The 14439-nt window shown below is 36.9% G+C and overlaps 1 protein-coding gene across 1 annotated transcript in view; it reads left to right on the forward strand.

Moving 5' to 3' along the window:
- Positions 1-7402, forward strand: part of CENPI (centromere protein I) — a 43289-nt gene extending 35887 nt beyond the window's left edge. Inside the window, exons 19-20 of the mRNA XM_029240776.1 lie at positions 4480-4521; positions 6452-7402. Of these exons, the coding sequence (XP_029096609.1) occupies positions 4480-4521; positions 6452-6553 (144 nt within the window). The 3' untranslated portion in view covers positions 6554-7402. The remainder of the gene's footprint in view (positions 1-4479; positions 4522-6451) is intronic.
- Positions 7403-14439: the final 7037 nt, after the last annotated feature.

Here is a 14439-nt window from a genome sequence, read left to right on the forward strand (position 1 = left end):
GGTATTTGTTTTTCTCTTTCTGACTTACTTTACTCTGTATGACAGACTTTAGATCCATCCACCTCACTACAAATAACTCAATTTCGTTTCTTTTTAGGGCTAAGTAATATTCCATTGTATATATGTGCCACATCTTCTTTATCCATTCATCGGTCGATGGACACTTAGGTTGCTTCCATGTCCTGGCTATTGTAAATAGTGCTGCAATGAACATTGTGGTACATGTCTCTTTTTGAATTATGGTTTTCTCAGGGTATATGCCCAGTAGTGGGATTGCTGGGTCGTATGGTAGTTCTGTTTTTAGAACTATCTATTTTAAGGAACCTCCATAGTGGCTGTATCAATTTACATTCCCACCAACAGTCCTTTGCCCATTTTTAAATTAGGTTATTTGTCTTAATGGCTTATAAGGCTCATGTCTATACTGTAGATTCAAGTTGCTTATCAGATATATGATTTGCAAAGTTTTCCCCTATTCTTTGGGGTGTCTTTTCATTTTTTGGTTGGTATCTTTTGAAGCACAAAAGTTTAAGTTTTGATGAACTCTATTTATTACTTTTTTCTTTTATCGCTTGTGCTTTTTTTTTAATGCCTCCTCATTTCCTTCTCCCCCCAGCCCCTGGCAATGACCAGTATACTCTCTGCTTCTATGAGTTTGATTATTTCAGATTCATCATATAAGTGGTATCTTATAGTATTTGCCCTTCTGTGTTTGGCTTATTTCACCTAGCATAATTTCCTGCAGATTTGGTCTCTCAGTAGATTGTGGAGGATAAGGGATATTGGTTTCTCCTCATGATGTCTGTCTGGTTTTGGTTTCAGGTTAATTCTGGCCTCAAAAAATAAGTTAGGAAGTATTCTCTCTCCTGTTCTTTGGAAGAATTTGTGAAGGATTGACATTAATTCTTCTTTAAATATTTGGTAAATTTTACCCATGAAGCCATCTGGTCATGGGCTTTTATGTAATTTCTTGATAACTTTTTTTAAATAAAAATGTATTTTCCATTATGGTTTATTACAAGATATTGAATATAGTTTCCTGTGCTATACAGTAGGACCTTGTTGTTTTGATAATACTTTTTATTTCTTTTTTGGTTGTTGTTTAATTCTTTTTTTTAAAATTTATTTATTTTTAACATCTTTATTGGAGTATAATTGCTTCACAATGGTGTGTTAGTTTCTGCTTTATAACAAAGTGAATCAGCCATACATATACATACGTTCCCATATCTCCTCCCTCCTGTGTCTCCCTCCCTCCCACCCTCCCTATCCCACCCCACCAGCAGGTCACAAAGCACCGAGCTGATCTCCCCGCGCCACATGGCTGCCTCCCACCAGCTATCCACCTCATGCCCAGTAGTGTATATATGTCCATGCCACTCTCCCACCCCATCACAGCTTACCCCTCCCCCCCCATCCTGAAGTCCATTCTCTAGTAGGTCTGTGTCTTTATTCCCGTCTTACCCCTAGGTTCTTCATGACCTTTTTTTTTTCTTAGATTCCATATATATGTGTTAGCATACGGTGTTTGTTTCTCTCTTTCTGACTTACTTCACTCTGTATGACAGACTCTAGGTCCATCCACCTCACTACAAATAACTCAATTTCGTTTCTTTTTATGGCTGAGTAATATTCCATTGTATACATGTGCCACATCTTCTTTATCCATTCATGCGATGATGGACACTTAGGTTGCTTCCACCTCCTGGCTATTGTAAATAGAGCTGCAATGAAAATTTTGGTACATGACTCTTTTTGAATTATGGTTTTCTCAGGGTATATGCCCAGTAGTGGGATTGCTGGGTTGTATGGTAGTTCTATTTGTAGTTTTTTAAGGAACCTCCATACTGTTCTCCATAGTGGCTGTATCAATTTACATTCTCACCAGCAGTGCAAGAGTGTTCCCTTTTCTCCACACCCTCTCCAGCATTTATTGTTTCTAGATTTTTTGATGATGGCCATTCTGACCCGTGTGAGATGATTGTAGTTTTGATTTGCATTTCTCTAATGATTAATGATATTGAGCATTCTTTCATGTGTTTGTTGGCTATCTGTATATCTTCTTTGAAGAAATGTCTATTTAGGTCTTTTGCCCATTTTTGGATTGGGTTGTTTGTTTTTTTAATATTGAGCTGCATGAGCTGCTTGTAAATTTTGGAGATTAATCCTTTGTCCATTGATTCGTTTGCATATTTTCTCCCATTCTGAGGGTTGTCTTTCTGTCTTGTTTATGGTTTCCTTTGCTGTGCAAAAGCTTTTAAGTTTCATTAGGTCCCATTTGTTTATTTTTGTTTTTATTTCCATTACTCTAGGAGGTGGATCAAAAAAGATCTTACTGTGATTTATGTCAAAGAGTGTTCTTCCTATGTTTTCCTCTAACAGTTTTATGTGTCCGGTCTTATATTTAGGTCTTTAATCCATTTTGAGTTTATTTTTGTGTATGGCGTTGGGGAGTGTTCTAATTTCATTCTTTTACATGTAGCTGTCCAGTTTTCCCAGCACCACTTATTGAAGAGACTGTCTTTTCTCCATTGTATATCCTTGCCTCCTTTGTCATAGATTAGTTGACCATAGGTGCATGGGTTTATCTCTGGGCTTTCTATCTTGTTCCATTGATCTATGTTTCTGTTTTTGTGCCAGTACCATATTGTCTTGTTTACTGTAGCTTTATAGTATAGTCTGAAGTCAGGGAGTCTGATTCCTCTAGATCCCTTTTTTTCCCTCAAGACTGCTTTGGCTATTCAGGGTCTTTTGTGAAATATTTTTAAGCAGGGTTGTAGTATGGTCTGAGTTGACATTTAGTGGAGATCACTTTGGCTTTTTGGTGGAGGATAGAGTTATAAGAGGAGGCCTGAGTGGAAGCAGAGGCACCAATTAGGAGGCTCTTGGTGTAGACAAAACAGATTGATAGTGATTTGTATGCAAGTGGTGGTAGTGAAGATGCATAGAAGTGGACTGATTGGAGATATACTGCAGAGATAGAGCAGACAGGGCCTGATGGCTTGATCAGAAGTGGGAATGAGAAAAAGGAAAGGACTTTTGAGTTTTTTGAATGGAGCAAGTGGGTTGATGGTGGTTCCATTTATTAATAAGAGGAATACTGATAGAAGAACAGGATAGGTTATTTTGTTTTTTGCAGAGGACAAGTTGAGAATGAAGTTTCGTTTTGACGTACTTAAGTTTGAGATGCCTGTTAGATATCCAAGAAGAAGTGTAAGTAGGCAGTTTGAAATAGGGGCTTAGAACTCAAGAGAGTGGTTGGAATGAGAGGAATCAATATGGAATTCATCAGCATGGACTATACTTCATCAGTTCCAAAAACACACATTTTTTTCACTTTTTATAATTTCTCAGAGATCAAGATGCATCTTGTGATCAATGTCAGCCAGGCAGCAATCATGATATAGTTGTCATTTGCTGTTTTTGAGTGTGTGCAGGCAGATTGCCAGAATCAGACCTTGCAGATTGGATGTCAGCAGCATGGGGGAAAGATTGGAGACGATGCTGGAGCACTGTTTTAAGCTCTCAAAACCAAATGACTTGGAGGAAGAAGGGAGGGAAGTGGTGAACCATACATGTTATGGACTTTCCTTGAAGCAAGGGCCAGAAGTAGGTTAGATTTATGCAGTTGGGACCCAAGCACCATAGCCTTTATTAGTTCCTATAAGAAATGCTACATAATCAACACTCTGGCACAGAGGATGATATTGTGTGAAAAAACATAGATATCCACAACCCTTGAGTAGAAAAGTAATTCAGAAGAGTTGGACTCTGAATGTGAAGTTTTAGAAATACTTTCACAACTTAATTTTGTTTATATTTACCATTTCATGTTTGTAAAAATGATATATGATCAAAATCTGCCTACATCTAAAACTCTTTCAATCATTATAAAATAAAAACTTCTAAGTGTTAAAAATGCATTGTGTTATATGTAGTTTAACAGGCAGAGTTTTTTCTTAGTGATACATAAAAATTTGTTAGAATTGATGGCTCTTCAATGAAGTACAGTAGGTGATAGTTAAAGCCGGGGAATAACTAGCTAGCTCACCTAGCTCTGAGATTTTATAAAGAATTACAAATTCATAGAATCTACTGGGTACCCAGACTGCCTCACCAGACTTCATCCTCATCCTTCAAAACTCAATTCAGGTAATCATATTCCTCAGAAAAAGCCCACCTTCCATCTCCACCCCAGTGGCTGAGTACAGAATTTTAAAAAATGAAGCCAAATATTAGCAAAATGGTGCTCACTTTATCAACTGTGATTTTATTTTTTTTCTGTTTGTGCTTCTAGGGAGAAATATGGAAGGTTATAGTGGGTGCTTATTCAAAAGGAATCCAAGAGTGTTGGTAGGAATAGAACATAGTAAATGAATCAGATAGTGAAGAGCCATCTTAATTTTCTGGTAATTTTTGCTAACCAAATATTTTCATCCCCATTTCTCTCCATTTTCTTTTTTGTTTTTGTTTTGAAAGGAATGGCCAAAAGAAAGGAAAGTAAATATGAGCTCTATTCGGGTAAGTAAATTTATTTTCATCATGTTCAGGGATTTCATAAAGCTTCATTTCATCAGAAGAATTTATACCTTTACTTTTCCCCAAATCCCAAGTCTGATGCCTAGACAAAGTCAAAGTGAAGTGTTTGCCTTCTGAATTAATTCCAGTGACTTTTATGTGACTTCGTTGGCACATACCCTCTACATAGATAAAACTATTCATAGTTTGACTCTTGCTGTTGTGTCTGTGTATCATCTTATTTTATAATACACTTGCATATAGTCAAAGTGTCACTGTAATGCGTCTTATTTAACAAAGCCAAGCACAATTGTCTCAATATAGAAACTCTGCTGTGTATATATTTAATATAGGAAGTAATATAATAATGTCTGTGTTGTCTGTTTTAGATGTTAAATTCCTAGAGTGCAGGAATGATGACCCATTTCCATTTCACAGTACTTGTTCATTTGAACAGCTGAATTTTTTTTTATTGGAGTATAATTGCTTTACAATGGTGTGTTAGTTTCTGCTTTATAACAAAGTGAATCAGTTATACATATACATATGTTCCCATATCTCTTCCCTTTTGCATCTCCCTCCTTCCCACCCTCCCTATCCCACCCCTCCAGGTGGTCACAAAGCACCGAGCTGATCTCCCTGTGCTATGCAGCTGCTTCCCACTAGCTATCTACCTTACGTTTGGTAGTGTATATATGTCCATGCCTCTCTCTTGCTTTGTCACAGCTTACCCTTCCCCCTCCCCATATCCTCAAGTCCATTCTCTAGTAGGTCTGTGTCTTTATTCCTGTCTTACTCCTAGGTTCTTCATGACATTTTTTCCCTTAAATTCCATATATTGTGTTAGCATACGGTATTTGTCTTTCTCTTTCTGACTGACTTCACTCTGTATGACAGACTCTAGGTCTATCCACCTCATTACAAATAATAGCTCAATTTCGTTTCTTTTTATGGCTGAGTAATTTTCCATTGTATATATGTGCCACATCTTCTTTATCCATTCATCCAATGGTGGACACTTAGGTTGCTTCCATCTCTGGGCTATTGTAAATAGAGCTGCAATGAACATTTTGGTACATGACTCTTTGAATTATGGTTTTCTCAGGGTAGATGCCCAGTAGTGGGATTGCTGGGTCATATGGTAGTTCTATTTGTAGTTTTTTAAGGAACCTCCATACTGTTCTTCATAGTGGCTGTACCAATTCACATTCCCACCAGCAGTGCAAGAGTGTTCCCTTTTCTCCACACCCTCTCTAGCATTTATTGTTTCTAGATTTTTTGATAATGGCCATTCTGACTGGTGTGAGATGATATCTCATTGTAGTTTTGATTTGCATTTCTCTAATGATTAATGATGTTGAGCATTCTTTCATGTGTTTGTTGGCAGTCTGTATATCTTCTTTGGAGAAATGTCTGTTTAGGTCTTCTGCCCATTTTTGGATTGGGTTGTCTGTTTTTTTGTTATTGAGCTGCATGAGCTGCTTGTAAATTTTGGAGATTAATCCTTTGTCAGTTGCTTCATTTGCAAATATTTTCTCCCATTCTGAGGGTTGTCTTTTGGTCTTGTCTATGGTTTCCTTTGCTGTGCAAAAGCTTTGAAGTTTCATTAGGTCCCGTTTGTTTATTTTTGTTTTTATTTCCATTTCTCTAGGAGGTGGGTCAAAAAGGATCTTGCTGTGATTTATGTCATAGAGTTGAACAGCTGAATTTTTTTGCCAGTATAATAAAAGGAATATTTAGCCCTTAAACTTCGGGTACTCTCTGGTTTGACTGTTACTTAGTGACTGAGTTTCAGTTACGAACCTGGCCACTCGAGCTAACTCTTGGTATGTGCATCCAGGATGCTGGGAACTCATCCTAGGCAAAGAAGAGGAGGTAGAGAATAAGCAAATGGAATATTTGATAAGTAATTTTCCCTTTTTTGTGCCTGCAGGGGAAGAAATGGAACTGGTATTTGGACTATTTATTTTCAGAGGGGTTACAAGGCTTGAAACTTTTCATAAGAAGCAGTATTCATCGTTCTTCTGTCCCCTGAGCAGAGAGCATAAACCACCTGATCAACATTAAATGAATGTTGACAGAAACAAACTGAGCATATGGGACTAAATTCCTTCCTTGTTGCTGGAGAGGTCAAGTAGCTCAACTTGAGTTTCCATACTCATTTCACCAACAGACTGCCATCCTCAGGGAGTGCTTAGACTGGCCTTCTATCCATGGCTCAGGAGAGCCTCAGTGTGGCTAATTTTATTTTTCAGGATCTAGATTCTTTAGCTCATTAGTGAAAAATGACTTCATCATCAGGCTCTGCCTTCCACCAAATTACACATAAAGAGACATATCTGTTATGTGGTGGGATTTTTCACATTCTTGTGGACTATGAGCTGCATTTTTGATGGAAGAGAGCAGGTAAATAATATATGGTGGCAGTTAAGCTACAGACATATTCATGCAAAATACTCAGCTGCCTCTGTAAAACCTCTGTGGATATTGCCATTTTTCTTATTGTGAACAACCACACCAACACCAAGTTAAGAGGATACATTTCTAGCTCTAAAAGGTGGCTCTAAGTAGTTGGTAGATTTCTGGGCCTTCACTGGTAGCAGTTTGATGAGAGAAGGAAGGGAAGAGGATTGTGGGATAATCTACATTCCTATTTATACCAGTTTGATTTCACAAAACTGCTCTATTTTGTGTGTGTGCACATGTATGTGTATGTATATATCCCATTTTTTAGTGTTTAGGTCCAAATTAACTAACTGTAACTATTTTCAGGAATAATTCTGAAGCTTTTAAAAAATTGTATAATAGCTAGAGTATCTTGCTGAAAATTGACTACAAAATTTTGCTTCAGCGCTACTGAATAACTGTCCCTCTTTTAATAAAATTCGTATCATTTGAAAGAAATCAAGCTGAATTTATTTTTATTTTATTATTTATTTATTTTTTATTTTTATTTTTTTTTTTGTGGTATGCGGGCCTCTCACTGTTGTAGCCTCTCCCGTTGCGGAGTACAGGCCCCGGACCCACAGGCTCAGCAGCCATGGCTCATGGGCCCAGCCGCTCCGCAGCATGTGGGATCTTCCCGGACCGGGGCACGAACCCGTGTCCCCTGCATCGGCAGGTGGACTCTCAACCACTGCGCCACCAGGGAAGCCCTATTTTTATTTTTAAGTGCACATTGTGGCTCTTTTTTTTTCCTTTTAAAGCAAAACAGAACCCTAAACTATATTATTGGATGGTGTTCAAACTAGAAATACTATTTATTCATTCATTATTTTCATTCATTTTTGATTTAATACATATTTATTGAGCTTACCATATACCATGTATTCTTCTGTGTGCTGGTTATACAGTATCTGCTTTTGTGGAATTTACTACATTCCATTGGAGAAGACAGATAATACAGATGTAAACAAATGTACAATATCAGGTGAAAAAGCAAGGAATAGGGACAGAAAGAAACAAACTGAGTGTATGGGACTAAATTCTTTCCTCATTGGTAGAGAGGCCAAGTGGCTCCACTTGAGTTTCCATGCTCGTCACCAATACACTGCCATCCTTAGGGAGTGCTTGGATTGTCTTTCTATCCATGGCTCAGGAGAGAGAGCCTCAATGTGGCTAATTTTATTTTTCAGGATCAAGATTCTTTAGTCCACTAGGGAAAAATGACTTCATCATCAGACTCTGCCTTCCACCAAATTATACATAAAGAGATACATGTTTGAGGGGGTTGCTACTTTGGATAAGATGGTTAGGGAAGGCCTGTTTGAAGAGGTGGCCAATGCAGAGGCCCTAATGAGATAAGTGTATGAACCATGTGAATATTTGGGGAAAGAGCATTCCGGGAAGAGGTAAAGGCAAGTAAAAAGGCTTAAAAATGTTAACTTACTTGGCATGTTTGAGGAATAGCAGAGGCCAGTAAGGTTACACCATAGTGATTAAGGGAGAAACATGGTAAGAAAAGAAATAGGGGAGAAAGCCAGAGAGTAGTTCATGAAGATCCTTATAGCCTGGTATGGATACGTAATGTGAAGCCATTAGAAGGACTGAGAGTAGAGGAGTGGCATCATTTTACTTACCTGTATGGAACTGCAGTGTGAAGGTTAGACTGAAGAGGATTAAGGGTGAAAGCAGAGAGACCAGTTAGGTTATTACAGTGTTCCAGGCAGGAGTCTTAGACTAGTGTGGTGGATGATGGAGAGTGGGGTGGGTAGTTAGATACTGAACGCAAGCTCTAAAGGTAAAGAAGATAGGATCTGCTGATAGCTTGGATATGAGGAGAGAGAAAGGGAGGAGTAAAGGATGACTCCTAGGTTTTTAACAGTAGCTGGGTAAATTCTGGAACAGAGAGATGAGGAACAGATTTGGAGGAATGTGGAATCACGAGTTCTTTTTCAGTCATGTTAGTTTGGAGATGCTAAATAGGCAGTTGGCTATCCAAATCTAGAGTTCAGGGTACAGTTTGGTACTGACAAAATTGATTTGGGAATCTTTACTGAATAGCCATGACATTGGATGAGATCACTTAGTACAGCTTGAAAAGAAAATGGCAAAGGACTGAGCCCTGGAGTATGCCAATGTTAAGAAGTAGAGGAGGAACCAGCAAAAGACTGAGAAGGACCCACCAGTGAGCTTAATGAAAAGTCAGGAGACTGGTGTGCTGGAAGCCAAGTACAGAAAGTGTTTCAAAAAGGAAGGGTTATTTAATGGTGTGGAATGTAGCCTATATACCTGGATAAAAGAAGCTTTAGCTGCTTTGAAGTAAATCTGATGGCTTCCCCAATGGGTAACTATTTAGAGAATTCTCTTTTTTTTTTTTAAGTTTGTACTCCAAATAACTTCCCATATTGTTTTTCAGAACATGGTATTTTGATCCTTAAGATCATGTAGAACTTTAAATTGTGAGAAGGGGTTTGATTAGTTTTTATGAAATTTAACCAGTAACAATCTTCAGATCATGGAAGAAACTTTTCTAAACTTAAGTTTGTGTTCTGGGAGAAAAAAATTTTCTCCTTTAGTTTGCCTTTTTGTTTAGTAATGATTCCCTGGGTACCTTTTTGACCATATTCTTCTCTTGATCAATTTTTTAACCCACTTAAGATTAGATATACAGCTATGCAAGTATGCCAAATCTAGTTATTTGAAAAGTCTTTTTTGAAGAATCTTCATGGCAAAGAAAAACAAAATTTAAATAAGAATAGCTATTTTGTTTCAGTACCAAACATGCCTAGAAAAGAAAAGAAATAGAAAATGTGGTTTATTTTCCCAGTTGTACAAAAAGAACACTTTGTTTACCCAGTATTTGTGTAAAGTTGTTGATGTTTTAAATATTGACTTAATATTAAATAATAACACTGCTATTAGATTTCTAACATTTTATTTTTCTTTTTATCATAACTTCTCCTTTGGTCTTGGGGACAATCTGGAAAGAAAAGTAGATAAGTCTATGGTACCTCACATAACTTTTATTAACATAGTAGAAATTCTCTTTATATCAGATACATTTTTTATCACAAAATGGTTTACTAGATAGAAGAAAAAATATTCTCTAAAATTAGTATTATATTTTTAAGATTTTTTTCAGTTGATACTACTTTTCACTTTGTTTAAATTATTAGGTTTTTTAATATAGAGAGCCTCTGTTTCTGTCATGTAAAAAAAAATCTGTTTCTATTAAAGATGGATGCTATGGACTGAATGTTTGTTTCCCTCAGATTCATATGTTGAAGCCCTAACCCCCAATGTGATGGTGTTTGGAGATGGGGCCTTTGGGAGGTAATTCATTTGTAAGGGTGGAGCTCCCATTAATGGGATTAGTGCCTTTATAAGATGAGACAAGAGAGATACAATCTTTCTCTCCACTGTGTGAAGATCCAGCAAGAAGGCAGCTGTCTACAAGCTAGGAAGAGGACCCATGCTGGCACCCTGATCTTGGACTTTTAGCCTTCAGAATTGTGAGAAGTAAATTTGTTTTTTAAAGCCACCCAGTCTGTGGTATTTTTGTTATATAGCAGCCTGATCTGATTAAGACAATGGGCAATCGTGTTTAACAGAATATACTGTTGACCAGAATCATTAATGCTTTATTTTTATAATACTCATAAGAGGATATCTTCCCAAGGAGCATAATAGTAGATGTGAATTAAAGTCCCTTTTAAAGTATATAACAGGAATGCAACATTTTTCAGCTTGCCAGGAAGAATATTAGCTTATCTAAATAGATTTGGTGCACAGAGCTGGAGGCTGGATGTTAAGGAGTCCTTCTATTGCTTCTAGTTTTAGGTTCATCATTAGTGAATTGTACAACCTTGGAAGTCACTTAAATACTTTGCCTCTTGATTCTCTCTTTGGTAAAATTTAGATTCTGATGTCTGTCTTTCAAAGGTTTGGCATGTAAAATGATAGAAAATTTGTAGAATTTTCATTGAAAACCCACAAAGGGGAAAAGAGATATAAAAGTTTTTCCTACTTTGGAAGCTGTATTTGATCAAAGTATATCTTATAGAAATGCAATTAAAGACTATCCCAGGAGGTATTGGCTTACTGAAGTAATGCACGTTCTCTGTACTTTACTTTCTGTGTGAACAGAGGTTTCCTGAGCCTTTCTGAGAAAAGTGCTGAAAGTATGAATGAATAAGCACCCACTTAATAGTTTGACATCCTAAGCATTTATGGGTATTACAGCCCTGGATACAATAACATAGTTAATATCACATACGAAATTGAACAAGATTGCATTTTTAATATGCTGTACTTTCCCCTTGTATCTATTTGTAGGTGAACTTTCTATTACCTGGGGTAGTGAGGAAGAAGGTAGTATATAATTGTTTAATTAGATGTGAATTTCAACTTAAAAAAATAGAACTGAATCCTTTTTCTATTTGTAATCAGTTTTGTGGACTAGGTTAAATTCACAAACTTGATCGTCAGTTTCTGCATAGTCAAGCTCAATGGAACTTCTCCCCAGAAAAAAATATCTACCTAATTGGTCAAAATTAGCAAAGACAGTCATTCAAAGTCTCTGGAGAATGATAAAGGGATTTGCAACAAATTGAAAATCATTTATTCAAAATCTACAAAACTCAATAATAGTAGTAGGAGTCTTTAACATGTGAGATAGAGGTTACACCCATTTTCCCACCCAACTCTGCGTTGCAGAAGAGGTATTACAGTGAGCTTGGCAGCCAAGTGGCAGCTCCTATCTCCCCCAAATACTGTTGCATAATATAGAGGTTCCAACAGGGTCAGAGAAAACCTCAAAGGCTGGCAACACCCTGGCCCTGCTTGAGGGACCTGACTTTATTTGTATTGTGGAGCAATTTGTGCCTCAAAGGAACTGTCCAAAATAAAAATCAGCAAACAATCAGTGGAGGCCAAAAGCATGGTATGATACTAATAGAGGCAGACCAGCCAGAAGTTTAACAGACCAGAGAAAGAGCCAGCAAAGGAGGCCTGGTGATAAGGAAGAGTGTGCACATACCTAAGGCCACACTCTCTTAGGAGCAACTGGAGAGGAAACTGCTTTACTATTAGTCCTTGACTAAATGTGAGACAAACTTGTAAGCTCCCTGAAGTGTGAAAGCAGTCTTTAAGCCACACAGGTCAAACAGCAAAAAGTGAAAACCTTATTGGCTCAGGGGCTTAAGTACAACTCCAATCAATCAGTGGATGACTGCTAAACTCTACTGACCCAGGGATTACCCTTAGGAACCCAGGTGTCAAGATGAAAAATAAAAAATCCAAACAGGAAAATTAGAGGCTACACACTATGGGGGAACTGATTTCACAGAATTAGTCTAGCCAAGTTGCTATAAGACTCTGGAGCAGGGACAATCCAGTGCTGTTACAATATATTACCTAATTGTTCAGATTAATAAAGAAATAGGAAAGTGTGACCCATATTCAGGGAAAAAAAAGACAAATTGCCTTTGAGGGGGGATCAAATATTGAACTTGGTGGACAAGGACTTCAAAGCAGCTATTATAAATATGTTCAAAGAACTTAAACCATGTTTAAATAATTAAAGGAATATGTAATGACAATGACTCATCAAAAAGAAAATACCAGTAAAGAATCGAATACATACACACCACACCCCAAATGGAAGTGCTGGACTTGAAAACAGTGAAGAAAAATGAACAGAGCCTTATGAAAATGTAGTACAGCATTAAGTACACAAACACACTCATGATGGGTATACCAGAGGAGGAGACAAAGGGACAAAAAATATTTAAAGAAATGATGGCTGATAATGCCCCAAATTTGATGAAAAACACTCTATACATTCAAGAAGCTTGGGAAAATACTAGCGAAGCAAATCCAGCAACATAAAACGGATTATAATCCATGACCAACTGGGATTTACCCCAGTAGCGCAAGGTTGGCTTGACATCAATGTAATACAGCATACCAAAATGTTGTTTAAAGAAAGTAAAAATACATCTAATAAATGCAAAGATGTCCCATGATCATAGGTCAGAAGACTGAGTACTGTTAAGATAGTAATACTCCCCAAACTGATCTACAGTTTCAATGAAATCCCTATCAAAACCCCAGCTGGCATTTTGCAGAAATTGACAAGCTGATCCTAAAATTCAAATGGAAATGAAAAGTACTATGAATAACCAGAACAATACTGAAAAAGAAGAACAAAATTGGAGGCCTCATACTTCCTGCTTTCAAAGCTTACTACAAAGCTACACTAATCAAGACAGTGTTGTACTGGCATAAGGATACACAAAGATCAATGGAATAGAATCAAGAGTCCAGAAATAAACCCATTCATCTAGGGTCAATTTGATTTTCAACAAGGATGCCAAGACAGTTCAATGGGGAAAGAAAGTGGTGCTGGTAAAACTGGATATCCCCATGCAAAAGAGTCTGGTTGGACTGTTTATCACGTCAAATACAGAAATTAACTTAAAGTGCGTAAGAAGCCTAAATGTAATGTCTAAAACTATAAAACTCCTAGACAAAACATTGGAGTAAATCTTCATGACCTTAAGTTAGTCATTGATTTTGTAGCTCTGATAACAAAAGCACAAACAATAAAAGAAAAAATTCATGAACTTCATCAAGATTAAAAACTTTGTGCTTCAAATGAGACCACCAAGAAAGTGAAGAGAAAATTCACAGAATGGGAGAAAATATTTGCAAATCATATATCTGATAAATGTCTTGTATCCAGAGTCCATAAAGAACTCTTACAACTCACTAATAAGGATAACTCAATTAAAAAATGGGCAAAGGATCTGAATATTTCTTCCCAGAAAAGAAGGGTAATAAGAACATGAAAAGGTGCTCAACATCATTAGTCGTTAGGTAAATTCAATCAAAACCATAGTGAGATACCACCTCACACCCTTTAGGATGGCTATAATAAAAAAGAAGTGAGGATGTGGAGAAATTAAAACTTATACATTGCTGCCTGGGCTGTAAATGGTTGTAGCCACTTTGGAATACAATTTGGCAGCTCCTCAAAATTTTAAACATAGAGATACCATATGACGGATATGGTATTCCATATCCATGACTGATATGGTAATATGGAATATGGTATTCCATATGGAATATGGAATATAGAATATGGTATTCCATATCCATGACTGATATGGTAATTGTACTCCTGGATATATACTCAAGAGAAATGAAAACATGTCCTCACAAAAACTTGTACACAAGTGTTCATAACAACATTATTCATAATAGCCCCAAAGTGGAATCAACCCAAATGTCCTACTGATGAATGGATAAATAAAATATGCTATTCCCATATAATGGAATACTGTTTAGCAAAAAAAAAAAAAAAAAGGAATGAAGTCATACATATTATAATATGGACAAACCTCAAAAACATTATACAAAGTGAAATAAGCCAGTCACAAAACAGCACATATTGTATGGTTTCATTTACATGAAAAT

Source organism: Monodon monoceros, unplaced genomic scaffold, assembly GCF_005190385.1.
Source record: "Monodon monoceros isolate NGI ecotype Baffin Bay Population unplaced genomic scaffold, NGI_Narwhal_1 Super_Scaffold_22, whole genome shotgun sequence".
NCBI classification, from domain to species: Eukaryota; Metazoa; Chordata; class Mammalia; order Artiodactyla; family Monodontidae; genus Monodon; species Monodon monoceros.